General features: G+C 37.5%; 1 protein-coding gene across 1 annotated transcript; it reads left to right on the top strand.

The window, feature by feature from the left end:
- The first annotated feature begins 642 nt into the window (after positions 1–642).
- Positions 643–12,156, top strand: vstm4b (V-set and transmembrane domain containing 4b). Its single transcript, XM_055176916.2, has 8 exons — positions 643–855; positions 2,458–2,856; positions 8,883–8,936; positions 9,593–9,700; positions 10,067–10,100; positions 10,563–10,684; positions 10,831–10,895; positions 11,069–12,156. The coding sequence occupies exons 1-8, from the start codon at positions 804–806 to the stop codon at positions 11,192–11,194; spliced, it is 960 nt and encodes a 319-aa protein (XP_055032891.2). The 5' UTR covers positions 643–803; the 3' UTR covers positions 11,195–12,156.
- Positions 12,157–21,429: the final 9,273 nt, after the last annotated feature.

The raw sequence follows: 21,429 nt of genomic DNA, 5'->3' as shown, positions 1-21,429 counted from the left end.
GTACAGTAAATGACACAATTTTCATTTTTGGGTACCTCTATATGAATGCTGCAGTGTCAAACTTTATCCACAGTAGGGCAGTCTCTTCTTTCTTGCTGTTCACATGCTGTATGTTTCCACTATCAGCTGAAAAATGTCACCCAATAGTAAGTAGACCAAGAATGGCTTTATAAACAAACAGGCCGACATTTACTGCTGCTGGACCAGCATCCAACTTAACCAAACAGACATTTTTGAGAATATCTCATTGACCTACTGTACTGTACATCACATATTAACAACCATTAAGTTGTAAAAGATCTTAAATAAAATCTTGGGGAAGCAGCAAGTGAAATAAACAAAAATCTAGCTTAGCACTAGACAGTCATCTGATAAATAGGCTCCTGTATACTGCCCAACTGTATACATATTCATTATTAAATCATCATCAGGTGAGTATTTAATAAAGGAAATGTGCATCAACAAAAATTAAGTTATAACCCATTTTATTTGGATTAAATTTCATTAATAACAAATAATGTACTAATGAGGTTACATTTTATGTTGATGTCCACTTTATACATTATCCTAAAGTGGAAAATCAAAAACCCTGGAAGACAACCAAAAATCTTAACCAAAAATGACATCTCCTTCACTAAGGGTTGAGCTATACAAAGGGGGAGGAGAGAAGGGTGTATACATAAGTAAAAACAGAACGTGCCCTGTCTCGGGTTACACAGAGAAAAAGGTTGGAAAAAGTGCAGAGGAATCCACAGGCAGATTTTGGGAAACATTGAACTGCATGGAGTCCATCAGACTGGAGAATGAAGATCTCTGCTGTGGTAATAGTTCTCCTGACTAATGTCTTTTTTGGAAGTAAGTGAAATCTGTATTTCTACAAAAAAAAGTGATTTAGTATAGTTAAGAAAGTGACGTGATTGCAGGTCTCTGACTACTGACTGTTATACCTAATGCATGTTTTTCTATTATATTTTAACCTATTGATGTCTGTATGGTTTTAGACAACAGTATGTAAAGTTTGCAGTATAAATGTAGTTTACCATACAGGAGGTAGACTAGACGTGACCTGAGTATTATCCACATATAAGTTAAGTCAATACACACTCTTTACATGTTGAGTATAACACTGGAGGAGTTTTCAACGACAGAAGCACTTCATCTCCATTGTTTTGTGTTACATCACTTTTTCTCTCTCCCTAAAATCATTTTGTGGTTTTTGCTTCCTCATACGCACGCGCAATCGCACGCGCACACACACACACACACACACACATTCTCCTTTTCTGCAACTCAGGTCATACATGCATGTATATTTATATGTATGTGGTCATTTTGAGTCCATTAATAGCTTAGCATGTTCACTCTCTCTCTTAGTATATGTATATATTATATATGTTAAAATAATCATATACAATCTTAATATGATCAGGTAACTATAAGCTAGACATTATGGAGACTAAACACTGTGGAACTATCAAAGAATTTCTCTAGCCCATGTACAGCAATGTCAATGTAAATTTAGGTCTGACAAGGCAATGACTGTAGGGTTTGGAAAATCTCCTGTCCATTAAGCCTTTATTATCTCATGGCAACATAGGAAAACTTAAAAGAAGTTTTCCAAGTATTTCAGCACTGAGCTTCTTTATTAAGATTATCAGGTTTAACTTTCTGTATGTAGCCATAATATAATAATTATTTTTTAAAGGGGACATATCATGAAAATCTGACTTTTTTATGTTTAAGTGCTATAATTGGGAATCAACCTGGAAAATAATGAAAAAGAACAACACAGTAACTTAGTTTTGGTAAGCCATTCTGTGCAAGCATATAAAAAAATATGTCTTTAAAATGAGTGTCCCCGCGTGATGCTTGATTTTTTTCCCAAACCAGTTCAGATAGGAGTTTTACTTAAACATGAGCTCAGGGGCAGAAAGAAATTTGATTGGTTAAAAAAAATGACCAATGAAAGTCCTCAACCGGAGCCTTCAAGGCAGCTTCTGCAGTGAAGCAGTTCGAGCTCACCGTTGGTCAGGTGAGTAGCGCAGATGGTTAGATAGGAATGTGACTGGTTTTGAATTCAGATCGAAATGTTTCGAGCGTTTAAGTTACGTGTTTCCATGTTTTCACCTGTCCGTGGCACGACTTTCATTTTCGTGCCAGATTCACGTGTTGGTTACTAATTTTTTTTTCCTTTTTTCAAATCATTGTCGATTGTGAAATTTCCTCTTTAATGGAAAGTTTGCTGTGGTCATTCAGTGTTGTGTTGGTCTCTAGACCACAAAGGACATTAACTTTACATTTCACCCAGAATAGACTCTTAACTTTTGAAGTGAAATCAGTTTGAAGACATTTATTTGACAATTATATTTGTAATTTTTGCACAGATTAAATATTTTGGTAGACCCCAACAAAAGACAGTAGCTAAAATGATTTTGCAAATTCATACTTTTATTCCAGATGTTTGCTCAGCTATCAATGCCACAGTCACTCCATCTCCATTCACACTCGTGGCCGAGGGGGACAACATCACCTTGTCCTGTCAGGTGAGCCAGCGGCGCAGGTCAGCGAGCATGCCCGTGGTGCGCTGGATGTTCCAGCCCGAATGGGGAGGAGAAGATCTGCTGGTGGTGAAAGTAAACATGCGCAAAGAAAAGTTTTACGGAAACTACACCAAGAGCTTCCATGGGCCTAAAATGAAACTGACGGTGGTAAAACAGGGGAAGATATATAACCTCCTCATCATGAACATCACCAAACAAGACAGAGGTCTTTACAGCTGTAGGGTCCAAGAGTTTAAATGGCACCAGGAACGTTGGAAAGCTTTAACCAACAGCTCAGCGTCCACACATGTCAGAGGTGAGAGGTTCATCCATATGCTGTTTCAAGAAATGCTTTTCTCTCTTAAAGTGTCTCCACGTTTTGACCCATCTCATCAGGAACTTCAACACTGAATGTGTTAAATTTTCCATTTTAAACATGTGGAAATGTGTGCTAATATTTATGCACTATATATCTGTCTTTTGGCAGTCATAGTTGAGTTTGAATGTGCCACAGGGAGACAACAAAGTGAACCCTGGCGTAGTGACAGCTAAACACTATTGACACTGGCTACAGAATGGAGTTTTCCTTTACACACCAGACAGACAGACACGCGAACAGTAAGGAGGCCTCTGGTTCATAGACAAAATAAGCTCAGGCGCATATATTGAATGTGTGTGTATTAACAGGTTATTGGCATTATTGGAGAGTCAGAGATAAAGACAAGAACTTGACTGCAAATTAAATCAGTGTTTCTCAGCCTGAGGAGCCTTGGGTGCCAGAGATCGTGGTGGGTGGGCGTCGCCAGAAATACTTTAAGACCGCATGAAATTAACATTAAACTTCTGTGGCTTTTAGTCCACGTACATTACACTTTAAGCCCATCTGCTCATTTCTGTTAATGCAATCTTAATTTGACAATATAAGCATTTAGCAAATAATAAATAAACACTGCAGCAAATATTTTTTTACTTAATATCCATTATTTTGTTTTAAAGTACTTTTTCTCTTAGCTCAAATTTATTTTGTGTTTTACACTTCCTGTTTATTCATGCACACATTTACAGTGCTGTGCAAAAGTCTTAGGTGCACCATGCCATTATTATTATTATTATTATTTTTTTTTTTTTTGCAATGGTACAGTATAGCAATCATATATAATTATTTCAGGCGTACAAAAGACTGTCTTGATATGTATTAGATTAACATAAAAAGACTTCCCATTTAACTTTGCCCAATCATTTGCAATGAAAACAAAAGAAAAAGTTATTTTAGGTCATCCAACTAAATATATAAAGCTGTCCTAAAACTAGACCAAATAGCACTAAGCTCAAAACTGTCTGTTCCCCTTAACATGATCATAGTTTCCACTGAGGATGTTTGCAAGGAGTAACACTGAGAGCTATAAAGCTTCTGCCCTGTTTGAGAGGATGTGGTACAGATTTAAATACACAGTAGCACAGAGAAAAAAGGGAATACTGGCCCTGTTTGTGAATTTTGCTGCAGTGTAGGGAGATGTTTTGTCCATGAGAGACATTAATAAAGCTTTCAATGAAGGACGTCTATATGAAAACATAATTTTCATTGCTAAATGGCAAGTCATAAAGAAAGGCATGAAAGGTTTTAGTTATATTCACTAAATATTCACTTTAATATTCCCTACTTTCGATACTCTTTCATCCTTTTCGTTGCTGTTGAAAGTCAAATTATGCAGCTGCTCTATTGATGAATCCATTCATACATATTCTTCAGGCGTTTTTCAAATGACATTTGGCAGATGGTATAATGTACATCGACACAAGCCTTTAGTAACCACTGAGGATTTTGTGTCTGGCTCTTGTTGTTCGAAAACGACTCAAAAGAGCTTCTGTCCCTCCCCGTGTCTGTCATGCAAGAGACAGAACTTTGAACATAAGCACTGTGGGAGCCACAAATAGAGAAATGCCAGCCTGTTTTTATGATTTGCGTATAAATAGCATGCAGTGTTAAAAGTCATGCAATACATACGCCAAATTCCAATTTTGCGTGCATATGATATGCCAGTTCTTCCTGTTCACTTATGCTGGGTACACACCAAAAGATAATCGAGCTGATTTTGGGCCAATTTCCCCCCTTCTGACAATCCTAGCTGTGTCCTGATTATCTTGATGGTTCTACAGATTATTTTATCAGATTTTCCCTTGGTTTGAGGCGTGTTAAGAGTGTCTGAACCTGGTCGGAAGAACGTCAGAGCCGCCCTGATCGCGAATCGTAAATTTAAATCTGTTTAATATTTACGATCAAATCCTGATTTGTGGGGGGAACCCTGAGGAGAAACGAGTGCACACTCTTGAGATTATCATGTGAAACAAAACCGTATCCAATCAGAAAGCGAGATGATGTTAGATGGAAGCAGACATGGCACAGTACAAAGTGAAGGTGATGTGAACAGCAGAGATGGGCAATGTTCCCGCTGTCTCCACGACTTCACCCAAACCTTTTCGTTATTTTCTTGAATTTCTTTGAAAATCATTCCAAACACTATCATTAAAATTTCTTCCTGCATATCGTCCGCCATGCTAATTCTGAAGTCTCGCGAGATTATGCGAGATTTCCTGTGTTCACAGTTGAGACTCTTATAAGATGTAAAAAATCTTGTGGTGTGTACCCATATGGCGCATCTTTTATGTATTGGTTTCTTATTTTTTTATGTTTTTTACTATTGTCGCCAAACCCTAATTTTAATCCCAACTCCAAGCGACCATGGTTTAAAAGTATACATAGATAAACCTATATATTACCCCTTTCCCCGCCATTGCCATTCAGTTATCTCATCTTTTCTATAAGAGAAAACATTTCCATGCCAATGAAGCTTCCCTGACGAGTCTTTTAATCTGTAATTCCACTATTATCCACTAGACTCTTACCCAATTTATATTATATTATATTATATAAAATAAGAACAAATGAAGATAGGATGAAAGTTTGTTCCCGTTTTGTTTGTTTGTTTGTTTGGAAGCAGAGGGTCTATTCTTTCATTTAATATTTTTGTATGTTTATATATTTATAGAAGAACATTTGGAACTGGAAGGCATGTGAAGCTTTTGTGAAAATCACAAAAAAAATGCTGGCGGGCAACTTTTTTAAACAAGGCTGGCGGGAAATTAATTAAATGACTAAATCCTAAAGCAAATCCCAAATCTAACCCCGAACCCAAGAGACAAAAAAATTGATAAATTTTTTTTTGAGAAATGTTCAGGCAAAATAATCTGTATGCAAGAATCTGGTTAACATCCAGCTGTAAACATCATACATGTTTTAAATTCTAAATCTGTGTTAAAGGTTAAGTACTAGATAGTACATTTACCAAATATAGTAAAAATTGCTAAAATAAGTGACTCAACCAAGAGTTTTTACGTACAACACACTATTGGAGAAACTAGCTAGTCACGACTCTTTCCCTAAAACTGTTTCACATCCCTTTTTCGGTTCAACAACATAGTTAATGACATCACATAAAGTAATAACGTCTTTTAATTAATCCGTTGAAGATTATTAATAGATTATTGCTTCAAAAAATCTAATGTGACATCTGAAGAATACTTCTAATAATAACAATACAGTAATTATAATTCGTTACATTTATATAGCGCTTTTCTGCAGCACTCAAAGCGCTTTACATATCTCCTCAACCACCACCAATGTGCAGCATCCCCCTGGACTCTCTCCTATATTTGTTCTCTGTTGATTTGCTTTATTTACCAAGTTTCATTCAATCACTTGTTCCCTCTTATGTCAATCCGGGGTTCTCCCGGCATGCATGCAGATGCGTAGTCTTCAAAAGCAGCGCTTGGAAATTATTTATATCTGGAAAGATGGATATACAAGATGAATTGAAGAAAAGCCTTTACATTATAATATAATTGTTATTAACATTAGACATTTAAACAAAAGTTGTCAATGCCAAAAAATATATACGTTACGGTCAGTATGTGGTGACAAGAGTGACACGTTTGACAAGTTTTGCATGAAATAGGCCTATGCCAGAGTTACCAAGCTACAGCCTCAGATTATTTTTGGTATAATCATTTGCAAAACACTTTGTCTATAGACAGCTTCATATTTAGAATTTTTTTAATGAGTGTCCTTAGAGTTTTCATGGAAATCAGATGTACAGCCAAAGAGGATGTTTTGTACACTTTCTAGTGAATATTTTAATGAATAGTTCAGTAAATTTCAGTGTCCGTTAGTGTCATATATTGGTGTACAGTATAATATAGATTTGACACATTGTCGGGAACATGTTTTGACTATTTATTTTAATGAAGCGGGGCTATTAACTTAAGTATGTATGGTCCTGATAATTGACAATAGAGAATGAACTTTATATTGAGTAGATATAGAGTGAGTATATGCTATACAGTATATATTAACTTCAAATCCTCAATATCACGTCCCATTTTGCATCCTTGCCTCACATCCTAAGGGGGTGGAGGTAAGATGAAAGTAAGGGAAACATTGATGAGCAAATACAAAACGAGAAGCATGTCTTTGAGTGTCATGCTGCCTACTTTTAACTGGTTGGTTCCTGTTCCTGCCATGTGTCACATAACAAAGTGTTTATGCAAGAAAAAGTTTTATGTATTTCTTAAGTTGCCCTTATATATTACACATACTTTGCACATGCAAAACTATATTTAATATCCAGTATGTCAAAAACGTGAATACACCCCTCACATTTCATCTTTGTGGAGTGCAACAATTCTATTTCTCAAATCCCCCGAGAGATCTTTGCCATGAGGTGCCATGTTCAACATCCAGTGGTCATTATAAGAGAATTGTGCTCAAAGCACCATATTTTAACTGCTCTAATACAAGATACAAACATTTGTAACATGAAGATAATGAATAGGACACGTGTCTTTGCATGGTTAAATGATATACACTCACGTAAAGAACTGCCTTAACTCTACCTGGCATTGATTTAACAAGGTGCTGAAAGCATTCTTTAGAAATGTTGGCCCATATTGATAGGATAGCATCTTGCACTTGATGGAGATTTGTGGGATGCACATCCAGGGCACGAAGCTCCCGTTCCACCACATCCCAAAGATGCTCTATTGGGTTGAGATCTGGTGACTGTGGGGGCCATTTAAGTACAGTGAACTCATTGTCATGTTCAAGAAACCAATTTGAAATGATTCGAGCTTTGTGACATGGTGCATTAGCCTGCTGAAAGTAGCCATCAGAGGATGAGTACATGGTGGTCATAAAGGGATGGACATGGTCAGAAACAATGCTCAGGTAGGCCGTGGCATTTAAACAATGCCCAATTGGCACTAAGGAGCCTAAAGTGTGCCAAGAAAACATCCCCCACACCATTACACCATCACCAGCAGCCTGCACAGTGGTAACAAGGCAAACCATGTTCTTATTCTGTTTACGCCAAATTCTGACTCTATCATGAATGTCTCAACAGAAATTGAGACTCATCAGACCAGGCAACATTTTTCCAGTCTTCAACTGTCCATTTTTAATGAGCTTGTGCAAATTGTAGCCTCTTTTTTCTATTTGTAGTGAAGATGAGTGGTACCCGGTGGGGTCTTCTGCCGTTGTAGCCCATCCGCCTCAAGGTTGTGCGTGTTGTGGCTTCACAAATGCTTTGCTGCATACCTCGGTTGTAACGAGTGGTTATTTCAGTCAAAGTTGCTCGGCTCATTCTCCTCTGACCTCTAGCATCAACAAGACATTTTCACCCACACGACTGCCACATACTGGATGCTTTTACCTTTTTACACCTTTTTTTTGTAAACCCTAGAAATGGTTGTGCATGAAAATCCCAGTAACTGAGCAGTTTGTGAAATACTCAGACCGTCCCGTCAATATATTTAAATATTTGCTGAAATGTAAGGGGTGTACTCACCTTTGTGACATACTGTATATTCATTTAGAAACATCTTAAGCTACCATATACATCACATCAATGCAGATAATGTGAACAAAAATATTCAGTTTTGTTGACCTGGGAAACAATACAAGGTAGTTCATAAATTTGTACTATTTGGTCTGGTGCAAACCCAAATAGCTGGTTAAGCTTCCTCAGCAGCCAGGCAACTATGTTTGTAAAAGCAGCTACTGTAGCCTTACTGCTGTCAGCTGCTGCCCGTGGTTCAGGGTTTTTCAGGGCGTCACAGTGGGTGTTAGCTGTTAGCCACCACGAGCCATGGACAGAGAAGGAATATATCCAAAAGAGGAAAAGCCTAGCTGCTGACATCCTCCCATACTGCAATTAACTTGATGCGATGTGTAATTATAAGGGTCTTGATCCAAAGTGATGAGTGTGCAATTCTTTCTTCCTCCCATAGTTCATGTTCTTCCAGCTGACAGACCAAAGGACGAGTTGTGGAGTCTGTTTGAAGGTAAACCACAAAACTGTTTTGACCCATGTTGTCTTGGACAAAACACATACATGTTGTTCCAACCAGTAAATACTTTACAGAATGGGAGGGAAATCTTTCTTAAAGGAACAGTCAATGAAAAATTTAAAGTTACCTTATAAAAGCCTGTCCTGTTTTTCATGTGAAAAACAAAAGGTATAAGAAAATTCGATAAACTAAAAGGTAAAATTAAAGATAATCCTGAGCTGTTATTTTATAATGAAATTGAATGGGGATTGGGGCTGTCAAAAATTGCAAAAACTTGTCATAAAATTGTTCCAGATTACACTTTTGCACTATACTTGAATTTGGTTGCCCGAGGAACAGACACTTGCTGTAAATTCATTGAATTACGCCAAATAACATAACTAAAATTTACAATATCTGTAAATTAGATTTTATAATTAAGGGTTTTTTATAATTAAGGGTTGCCAGAATTTTGCTTCAAAATTCACATTTTGTGATCCACAGATAAAAGTAAACATTACAAGTTGGGTAAATGCATTTAAGGGGGAACTATTCCTATAACTGGTTTATTCATTTGAACCCATTTGCTCTTTTTTGCAAGGAAATTAATGACTCAATACAAAAATGTCAAGCTCAAGCTTAATGTTGTTTGTCTTGTGTGTGTGTTTCAGATGTATATTTGTGTGCCGTGCTGGTTTGCTGCTTTGGACTTTTGTGCATGTGTATGTTTACTGTAGCTGTGAGTTGTCAGTATCTGCAGAGGAAGAGACGTTTAAAAGGTTTGAACCTTTCATAAAGTTAAATAATCAATTTCCTATAAGTTATGAAGCATAATTAGCATGCATAATGATATGTGCATTGGGGTGTTAAAAACGCTCTCTTTGCCTCTCTGCACTTGGATTTTAAAGGAAATTGATTGAAAAATGAATTTGACTTAAAGCAATGTTTATATTTATGCATTTATTTTATTTATTTAGATAATGCGTACAATATTTATTGTGAATTACTTTGCCCACAAAAACCGTTCAGTGGAAATCTGATATTTTACATGATGCCAAACTTGACCGTTTTACAGCCCTTACTGTAACACTGTTTTACTAAAATGATATATTGTAATAATTTTTTTTGCCTATTGTTTTTATCAGAAAACTATCACTTGGTCAAGAGCCCACAGAACAGGTGAGAAAACATATGTGTGTGTGCGTTAGCGCATGCATACATGAATGTGTGCATGTGTGTGTGTGTGTGTGTGTGTGTGTGTATAAAGGTTAATTCCAGTCCTTGATTGTAATTGGTCAAATGTAATAAAAACACAGCAATGATCACCGCACCCAACAATTCTTTGCTTGTGTCTGTAATAGACCCCTATACCCTAATTTCCTATGTCCTACATTAGTTTGCTAAAATAATACATTTGAATGAATTCAAGTCCATGACTCCATGTCTGGTCATCTCAAATGCTGGTGTTTGGTAGTTTTGCAATATGATACGAGTGTATATTAGCATATTTTATTTTATTTTTTTCCTATGGCATTTGAGATTGGTTGGACCCAGAAGTGGTGCATGACATCAAACTTAACAAGCGGATAGAGTGGCTGCTGTCCCAAATCTGAAATTGTTTATTTGTCTTTGTGTGTGCAGCTCAGGCGAGACAGTCACCAGTGTAGTCAGTCTGTCTCCTGCTCTTCCCAAAAAAGAGAGGAAGTACAAGAAAAAGAAATGTGTGGAGCAGCCAGATGTGCCACCAGAAATACCGGCTAAAGGTAACATTTCCAAAATTATTTCTATAGTTCCTCTGAAACTAGAAGCCAGGTCATTAGCATAACCTAAAAACAAAAAACTTTCAGAGAAGTATACCAATATTTTGTTGTCGCTTTAAAATCATAGTAATGAAAATATTCAATCTCAGCCCCTATTGCAGACAAAATGCGGAAGCCAAAGCTTTTAAAACCTCAAACCAGAAAAGTGGTTTTGGTAAGTTACCTCATATAAAATGTAGCACACAGACATTTGAGTTTTATGTATAGAACTACCAATACATCTATTCAATCTTATTTTTATAATATTGATATATAAATATATATTTTGCTATATAATATTAACATTATGTGATGTATCCGTCCTCCATTGTGTTTCTGACTCAACAGCCCAAAATTGCTGAGGAGAGTCTGACGTATGCTGAACTTGAACTAATGAAGCCATTGCCTGATGCCCAAACTGCAAAGACCGGAACTGTGTATGCTCAGATACTCTTTCAGGATAGGCCGGTGTAGCCTTAAACCATTTACTTTATTATTTATAACAACATATAATACTGATTTAGGTTATCATTGTTTTTCTCTTCTGCTAAAACATTGTCTATTTTCAAACACTACCTAAAAGGAATTGTACATATTGTATATGCATTCTTTTTATCTATGTTTAATTGTTATCTGTGACTTTCCAAAATGTTTTATATTTAAGTATAGGCCATATGTAAAACAGCACTCTAAGTGGATATTTCTTTATTGATAAGCGACGATGACAAAAGACAGGCCATTGTTACAAATTGGGATTTACAAATCCTTGGGATCTTTTGGATAATGTAAGTACACAACTGCATGAGATATATCACACTGTGCAAGTCTTACATATTGTGGCTTTAATAGCAACCAACTTTTGCATTCCCTATGGTTTTGGGATTAGTACGAGTTCAGCAGTTTTGGCATTGATGGCATCTGAAGCATGCTGTCGATAACCACAAATTCATTTTAACTTAGCTTTCAATAACAAACAACAATTGTGCTTTAAGTAATGCAACAACTATTAAAAAGTGGGTTGAAACATTGCTTTGCTAAAGTGCCTACATGTTTTATACAATTCTGCATTATTTGAGATGTAAATTTGTCCCAAATAAGCTGTCAGTGGAGCTTATCTTGCATTTAACCCAGAAAAACCCACCATACATTTCCATCAAAATCATGGAATTCATAGAGCTGCTGTGACTTTATCACAAACTTCCAACGTGCAAGAAAGTTATCTTACTGTGAAATGAAAAAGGCCCCTTAAACCACACTGAGCTCAACCAGGGCCGCTGCCTTTACCACTAACAAGAACCATCTGTGAATTTAATACAGAGACCCCATGCTCAACACAAGCAAAATCATATACTGCAAGGTTTCTCTTTTCTATGTCATTTTATTTTGTAAATGTACTGTAAATTAAACATCTCTTGATAAAGCACTGAATATTTGACTGTTTGTTTCAGTAGCCCAATTCTTAATCTTAAAGGATTTTGTGTGTGGTTATTGCACTGCAGATTGTAGGATGGTACAAAGAAAGTTTCACATGTGTTTGTGTTTTAAATGCTCAGTGCTTGGAAAATTACCATGTTGGAAGGTACAGTAGGATAATATCTACCTTGTACATAGTAAAACATTTAGTGAAACATTTCTCAGTCTCTAAAAGCATAAATTACTGTAATTACTATATGTTATGTACACTACAAGCCATTTGTTATTACAATTTTCTGGCATTTTGAATTGCTAAAATGATCAAAGAAACGATTACACTACTCAAACAGAAGTATAGGAATTATTTATATGACCAGAAATGGACTTAAACTATTCAATATGTATTTTTAATCCTTTGCTAAGGTTACACCTTTCCACATTCTGTCAAACAGTCCTCGTGAGGTGCATGCTGGGATGTGTTTTAAACTGTACTGAATGGGGTTCCCGTGTAGGCTGGGCACACAGCTGGCTAGATAAGCTGGCAAGCTGGGTAGCTAATAAATAGCTAAAGGTACAGGCAAGTTATGACTAGGGAAATGTTTCCACCAGATACTAAACCCTAACACACCTAACAAAAGAGATTCATGGGTCTGTCCAAGCCATCCTAGTATTAGTCTTAGTCATACATGGTATGTAATGTTCTTTTTGGAAACATACTGTATGGAAACCCCAACAGCATGACATATAATTTGTTCTCGACTAGATTTACACTGTACAATAATTAACCATGACTAAGAGTTTGATGCAATCTGGGAAAAATGACATGTCTTCTGTCTTAAATATTTCATCAAATGAAGAAAATGACTTGCATTGCTTTTAACATGCCCTAAATCAGCCTAAGAATAAGTTGTGAGAAGACATGCCAAAGCCAGGGAAAAAGCGTACTAAAAATAGACATATGGGTGTGCACATTAAAGAAGGGTTTTCATTTTTTCTGGCCATCGGTTGAGTCGCAGACAAAATTCCAGGTAAACATTTATGAAGTAGGTCAGCTGAGGCTTGCTTGTACACGTCTTGCCTGAGACGTACTAAATAAACTGAACAAAAACCACATCCTTGCCTTATTAAACAAACTGTCCATATGCCAGTTTTCCAGCGATGGTCTAACAGCCTTTAACTACACACTTTCCTATTTTGGGGATTTTAAGGAAAACAAAACAGCATCAAATCCATTACAGAATAAAAGGTCTATCTATGCTATTTACTAGCTGTATACTTTTAAAAAAAGATGCAAAGGCTGTGACTGCGGCGGTACACTTTAAAAAGTACACATATTTACCTAAAGAATGGATATTAGTACCTCAAAGGTGCATATTGGTACTGCACCACACAGGTACAAATCTATACCTAAATGATACATTTTAAGACCTTTTAACTATCCCTTTAACCATCCCATTAACCAATCAGTGATCCCGTCACTACATTATTTAATGGATACTGTATAGAAAGCAGGTTGATATCGCAAAAATAAGTCCCAACAGTGTAAAATAAGGGGCAGTGATTAGTTTAACAACCTACTTGCTTGCGAAGGTAAAATACAATTTGCAGGCAAGAAGCTGCCCACAAACTCTATCAAAGATTAATAAGTGACTACTGTGTCAATGGAGAGTTCCACTTACACCTTGTGGGATTTGAACCTGGGTCTCCCATATGGGAGAACTAGTGCTCTAACTCCTAGACTACAGAGGATGAGCTGTGGCTGGTTTGCCAAAATCTGGTCCTGTGTATTGCTGTCTATGCTCAAACTGTTGGCTGGCTGGTACAGTCAGAGTCAAACCCACAAATACATGAAAACAATCAGATCTAAAGAAGATTTGTTTGCTTCTTTCAAAACCCAAATACACTGTTGGCATCTGCTGTATTATTTGCTAATTGTATGTCTATTACTCTTTCTTAAATTGAAACTTACAGGAATACATTTAGCTTGAAAGCACTAAATGTTATGTCAAGTACTTTATCTTAAATTTAATCTCAAATGTCCAGCAGAAACCTTAAGCCCACATCAGCTATGAAGACTGCTTCAGGAGACATAGGACCAGTGATTAAATTAACAACCTACTAGCTTTGTGAAGGTAAAACAGAATTTAAGGACAGAAGCTGCCCACAAACTCTATCAGGGGTAAAGAAATTACTACTTGTCAATTGAGAAATCCTCTTAAACCTTGCGGGATTTGAACCTGGGTCTTCCATATTGGAGAACTAGTCCTCTAAGCCCTAGACTACAGAGAATCTGTTGGAGCCGGAAAGCCAAAATCTGGTCCTGTGTATTGCTGCCTATGCTCAAACTGTTGGCTGGCTGGTACAGTCAGAGTCAAACCCACAAATACATGAAAACTATCAGATCTAAAGAAGATTTGTTTGCTTCTTTCAAAACCCAAATACACTGTTGGCATCTGCTGTATTATTTGCTAATTGTATGTCCAGGACTCTTTCTTAAATTGAAACTTACATGAATACATTTTGCTTGAAAGCACTAAATGTTATGTCCAGTACTCTATCTTAAATTTGATCTCAAATGTCCAGCAGAAACCTTAAGCCCACATCAGCTATGAAGACTGCTTCCGGAGACATAGGACCAGTGATTAAATTAACAACCTACTCGCTTTGTGAAGGTAAAACAGAATTTGAAGGCTAGAAGCTGCCCACAAACTCTATCAGAGGTAAAGAAGTAACTACTTGTCAAGGGTGAAATCCACTTACACCTTGTGGGATTTGAACCTGGGTCTCCCATAGGGAATAACTAGTGCACTAACCCTAGACCACAGAGGATGTGTTGAAGCCGGGCAGCCAAAATCTGGTCCTGTGTATTGCTGCCTATGCTCAAACTGTTGGCTGGCTGGTACAGTCAGAGTCAAACCCACAAATACATGAAAACTATCAGATCTAATGAAGATTTGTTTGCTTCTTTCAAAACCCAAATACACTGTTGGCGTCTGCTCTATTATTTGCTAATTGTATGTCCAGGACACTTTCTTCAATTGAAACTTAAATTAATATATTTTGCTTGAAAGCACTAAATGTTATGTCCAGTACTCTATCTTAAATTTGATCTCAAATGTCCTGCAGAAACCTTAAAGGTATAGCGGAGGATTTCCTTGCATTTTAGAAAAGAACTGCCTTCTCCACTTTTTTAAAAAATGCAATTGCGCAACACTCCTGATTGACAACTAGGAAAACCAATAGTCTTGATGATCCACCCGGAAAAAGAAAATCCTCCGCAATACCTTTAAGCCCACATCAGCTATGAAGACTGCTTCAGGAGACATAGGACCAGTAATTAAATTAACAACCTACTTGCTTTGTGAAGGTAAAATAGAATTCGAAGGCTAGAAGCTGCCCACAAACTCTATCAGAGGTAAAGAAGTGACTACTTGTCAATGGAGAAATCCACTTAGACCTTGTGGGATCTGAAACTGGGTCTCCCTATTGGAAGAACTAGTGCACTAACCCCTAGACTACAGAGGATGTGTTGAAGCAAGGTAGCCAAAATCTGGTCCTGTGTATTGCTGCCTATGCTCAAACTGTTGGCTGGCTGGTACAGTCAGAGTCAAACCCACAAATACATGAAAACTATCAGATCTAAAGAAGATTTGTTTGCTTCTTTCAAAACCCAAATACACTGTTGGCATCTGCTGTATTATTTGCTAATTCTATGTCCAGGACTCTTTCTTAAATTGAAACTTACATGAATACATTTAGCTTGAAAGCACTAAATGTTATGTCCAGTACTCTATCTTAAATTTGATTTCAAATGTCCTGAGAAACCTTAAGCCCACATCAGCTATGAAGACTGCTTCAGGAGACATAGGACCAGTGATTAAATTAACAACTTTCTCGCTTTGTGAAGGTAAAATAGAATTTGAAGTCTAGAAGCTGCCCACAAACTCTATCAGTGGTAAAGAAGTGACTATTTGTCAATGGAGAAATCCACTTCCTTCTTGTGGGATTTTAACCTGTATTTCATGTATTTGTGGGTTTGATTCTGACTGTACAAGCAAAAACAGAAACCTTAAGCCCACATCAGCTATGAAGACTGCTTCCGGAGACATAGGACCAGTGATTAAATTAACAACCTACTCGCTTTGTGAAGGTAAAACAGAATTTGAAGGCTAGAAGCTGCCCACAAACTCCATCAGAGGTAAAGAAGTGACTTCTTGTCAATGGAGAAATCCACTTAGACCTTGTGGGATTTGAACCTGGGTCTCCCTATTGGAAGAACTAGTGCACTAAAACCTAGACTACAGAGGATGTGTTGAAACCTGGTAGCCAAAATCTGGTCCTGTGTATTGCTGCCTATGCTCAAACTGTTGGCTGGCTGGTACAGTCAGAGTCAAACCCACAAATACATGAAAACTATCAGATCTAAAGAAGATTTGTTTGCTTCTTTCAAAACCCAAAGACACTGTTGGTATCTGCTGTATTATTTGCTAATTGTATGTCCAGGACTCTTTCTTAAATTGAAACTTACATGAATACATTTAGCTTGAAAGCACTAAATGTTATGTCCAGTACTCTATCTTATATTTGATTTCAAATGTCCAGCAGAAACCTTAAACCCATATCAGCTATGAAGACTGCTTCAGGAGAGATAGGACCAGTGATTAAATTAACAACCTACTCGCTTTGTGAAGGTAAAACAGAATTTGAAGGTTAGAAGCTGCCCACAAACTCTATCAGAGGTAAAGAAGTGACTACTTGTCAATGGAGAAATCCACTTACACCTTGTGGGATTTGAACCTGGGTCTCCCATATGGGAGAACTAGTGCTCTACCCCCTAGACTACAGAGGATGTGTTGAAGCCAGGTAGCCAAAATCTGGTCCTGTGTATTGCTGCCTATGCTCAAACTGTTGGCTGGCTGGTTCAGTCAGAGTCAAACCCACAAATACATGAAACCTATCAGATCTAAAGAAGATTTGTTTGCTTCTTTCAAAACCCAAAGACACTTTTGGCATCTGCTGTATTATTTGCAAATTGTATGTCCAGGACTCTTTCCTAAATTGAAACTTAAATGAATACATTTTGCTTGAAAGCACTAAATGTTATGTCCAGTACTCTATCTTAAATTTGATCTCAAATGTCCAGCAGAAACCTTAAGCCCACATCAGCTATGAAGACTGCTTCAGGAGACATAATACCAGTGATTAAATTAACAAACTACTCGCTTTGTGAAGGTAAAACATAATTTGAAGGCAGGGGCGGACTGGCCATCTGTGTGATCTGGAGAACCACAGAGCGGCCGGTACTCAGGACGGCCGGTGGGCCGGCCCACCACCCGCCACGCACGCAGTCATTAACTGGTTTTTTTCCCCCCACTAATCTGTTTCACACTCCAGTACTGTAGGTGGCAGTAATGCACCTTTAAGTTGGATGCCAGCTGCACTGGCCGTGGCCGCCAAGTAAGGAGAAGAAGTGGTATGAGTAGGAAGAAAAACCAACCGCAAAGACGTTAGATAGAAGTAGAACATAGAAGCATAGAAACCAACAAACAATATGCATAACGCGGCCGCGGGTAAAAAGCGGAAAGAAAAGGGTGGGGCTGAGAAGGCGAGAGAAAAAAAATTGCGGAATTTAGATAGTGAGGCAGCTAAATGTCACAAAATAACTGAACTATTTAGTTGCAGCACAGCCAGCAGCAGCACCACCTCGCTGTTAAATATTAGTAGTGAAGATGTGAGCCAGACAGCTATTCAGCAACATGCCACCACCAGTGATGAGGGACAGAAAGATGAGCTGGTTTCACAGGTAGATCCAGGGCAAGTAAGTATGGAACATGAGAGGAGAAAGAGAGTTACTTGCTAGGGATGATGTTAGGAAGTGATATGCAGGGGTTGCTACATTTTTAATGATTACAGAAGTTAAAACAGCTAAACTTCAACATTTTAGCTGTAAAATGCCACATGCAGTAGCTAATATTAAGAAATATGTTGTGATTTTACTTTAAAAAATGTTGGTAACGTTACAGTTAATGCTTACAAACTTTGAAGATTTTGAATACAGAAGTTACATTTGTAATGGTGTGTTTTCATTTAGATGTGGTATTACAGTTTTTTTCGATTGCTAAACGACAGTGGGCACAACTGGAGCTACATGTGCAAAACTCTAACTACAGTCTGCAATACCAAAAGTCACATGAGCTAAACTGTACATATCACCTGCAAAACTCACTTCAAGAAACACAACTCTAAACACATGACTCAAAACAACTCAGTGCAGCCAAACACTAAATACAACCCTCAATGAGATAACACACACTGTCACTCACAACACACTGAGAGGAAAAACACTAACATCAAACACCAATACACAAAATACTAACTTTTTATCTTTACAGATTGAACAATTTCAGTGACTTCATACAAAGTAATGTTTTCTTCAAATAATTATTTATTGATTTATTGATTTATCACATGATTTATTGAAATTTTTAGAACAGAACAATTCTTTAAGGTAAATGAAAATTAGCAGTTTGCTTCAGTAGTCTGGAGTAATTTATGGAATTACAGGAATGAGAAAAAAAGGTAGAAACTAAAAGTACATACTGTAATTCATATATGAAACATTTTTTTATAATTGAGTAGCTAATCGTGCCTCTCTCTAGCATCAGGCCACTACATGCCACCCTTCTCCCTCCACAAACCCGTCTTCCTTGTTCCATTTCCAAAATTAGTTTTTCTGAGCTCTACATATATATATATATATATATATATCATATTTATATGAAAGGTAATATTTTATATATATGATATATATATATATATATATATATATATATATATATATATATATATATATATATATATATATATATATATATATATGAAATTGGAATTTATATTTATATGAAATTGCAGTCAGCAGTGTTTGAAAGGCACAAGACTGAAATCAATTCTGTTTTGAATGTGTGGTTCACAGTTTTGACAGCAGTGTGTTAGCATTTGAACAAAGTGTTGTAAATCCACAGTGTGGTGCAGGTTGTGGTTAAAGTCATGGGATAAGTGTGTAGAGTTTTGAAAACTGTGTTCAAGCAATGAAAAACCAACTAGAGTTTGGTCCACATGAACTGCTGCTGTGCAGACTGTAGTTAGAGTTTTGCACATGTGACTTCAGTTGTGCCCACTGGCGTTTAGCAATAGAAAAAAACTGTATTATTTGTGCAGTAAGATTAATTACTGCATAAATTAATTAACATTATTAAGTAATAAATTCATTTTAAGACATCATGGAATAGATTGTAAAATATGCTGTTATAATAGCATATTGTATAATCTATTCCATGCTATCTTGGAATAAAATCTGTTTAAAAAAAATCTATTCCATCATTTGTTTATTCAGGTTGAGCTTAGACCAAGATCTGAGAAAGACACCCACTCCAGCTCAACTTTGAATTTTTTAAGCGCCCCAAGTCAGACAGTCACAGCCTAGAGGTTTTTTTTTTCATACCACCCTCAGAAGAAGACAAAATACCTGACAGTACAGAGAGTGTTTAAACACAAAGATGGCACAGAGAGAAAATGGCTTACATACTGTGAAGAGAACCATACCCTGTATTGTGCAGTATGTTTAGCATTTGCCAAACCAACTGAAACCAGTCCCTTCATAAGTGGAATGAAGGACTGGAACCATATCAGTCAAAGAGTTGAGGAACATGAAAGGAGCAACATACACAGAGGTTGTGCTGAGGCATATTTTTTGAGGGCATCTAAATCAGATATAGCCAGCCTGCTACATGGTCCCCAAATTGTGGCTCACAGAGATCAAGTAAGGAAGAGACGGCAGGTGTTAGAAAGAGTAGTAGATGTAGTGAAGTTCATAGGAAAGAGAGGACTGAGCTACAGAGGACAGCAATTTGAGGCAGCGTACACTCTAGATGACCACAACATTGACCACGGCAACTTCCTAGAGCTCATCATTCTTCTAGGGAAATATGATGTATGTTTGAAGGAACATCTCACTGAGTGCATAGAAAAAAGTAAAAAGATGCACCAGTCACAGGCTAGGGGTCGTGGTGCTGCTGTAACATTTTTATCCAAAACCACTGTGAACACTGTAATTTCTACAGTGAAGTGTCTAATTCAGGAGACCATTGCAAAAGAGGTTGCTGAAAGTGTGATATTCTCTGTGCAGATAGATACAACCCAAGACATTACGTCCCATGAGCAATGCTCTGTAATTCTGAGATATGTTACAGATGCAATTCAGGAAAGGCTTCTTGCAGTGGTTAAGTGTGAGGCATCCACTGGTCAATACTTTGTCCAGATGCTGACAGATGTGATGGAACGTTTTAATCTGGACATCAGTAACTGTGTCAGTAATGCTACAGATGGGGCATCAAACATGCAAGGCAAGTACAGAGGCTTCTCCACACTCCTGTCATCCAAAGCCCCAAACCAGGTACATGTTTGGTGCTATGCACATGTGCTGAACCTAGTTCTGGCTGACACAACTGAAATGGCCATATCCAGTGGGTCCCTCTTCTCCCTCATGAATGACATTGCTGTGTTCATTCGTGAATCGTATCAAAGAATGAATGTGTGGGAACAAAGAAGCCAGGATACTCGACACAGACGTCTCTCTACTATCGGAGAGACAAGGTGGTGGGCCAAAGATGTAGCCTTGAAGAGGATCTTTGGGTCATTTGGAAAACCAGACCAGGCTTTATACATTGATGTCCTCATGACACTCAGCGTCTTTCAAGGTCAGGCCAATTTAAAAACTGCAGTGCGTGTCAAAGCTAGAGGATTCTTAGAGGCTCTGATGAGGTATGACACAGTGTTAACTGCTCAGCTTTTCCTGCGGATATTTGAGGTCACAACACCGCTGTCAAAATACCTACAGTCAAGTGGACTAGATATCTTAACTGCACACAGGATGGTAATGGCAACTCAAGAAACCATGAAGAACATGGCAAGAGATTTTGAGTCAGTTAAGCAAGCTGCTGATACCTTTGTCCAGTGGGCAAATGCACAACTCATGGTGGAAGAGGACTGTGAGCTTGAATTGGAGGCAGAACTTCCACAGAAAAGGAAGAGGAAAAGGAAGATGATGGCTGGTGAAATGACAACAAGTGATGAGACTCTAACAGATGCAAACAGAGCCTATGAAGTTGAGGTCCATAACCAGATTATGGATACAATCACCGAGAGCATCCACAGGCGTTTTCTGACCCATGCTACACTCTATGCCGACTTGGCTCTTCTTGATCCGAGAAACTTTGCTGAAGTGTCATCAGGTACTC

Source organism: Misgurnus anguillicaudatus, chromosome 4 (assembly GCF_027580225.2).
Source record: "Misgurnus anguillicaudatus chromosome 4, ASM2758022v2, whole genome shotgun sequence".
Classification (NCBI taxonomy): Eukaryota; Metazoa; Chordata; class Actinopteri; order Cypriniformes; family Cobitidae; genus Misgurnus; species Misgurnus anguillicaudatus.
Note: the sequence above shows the minus strand (reverse complement) of the source record. Positions and strands in the feature narration are given on the sequence as shown.

Excerpts from the sequence above, each read along its gene's own strand:
- vstm4b (XM_055176916.2), top strand. The coding sequence starts at position 804 with ATGAAGATCTCTGCTGTGGTAATAGTTCTCCTGACTAATGTCTTTTTT. Across the intron at positions 856-2,457 it reads GACTAATGTCTTTTTTGGAA|ATGTTTGCTCAGCTATCAAT; the intron begins GTAAGTGAAATC and ends CTTTTATTCCAG. Across the intron at positions 2,857-8,882 it reads AGCGTCCACACATGTCAGAG|TTCATGTTCTTCCAGCTGAC; the intron begins GTGAGAGGTTCA and ends TTCCTCCCATAG.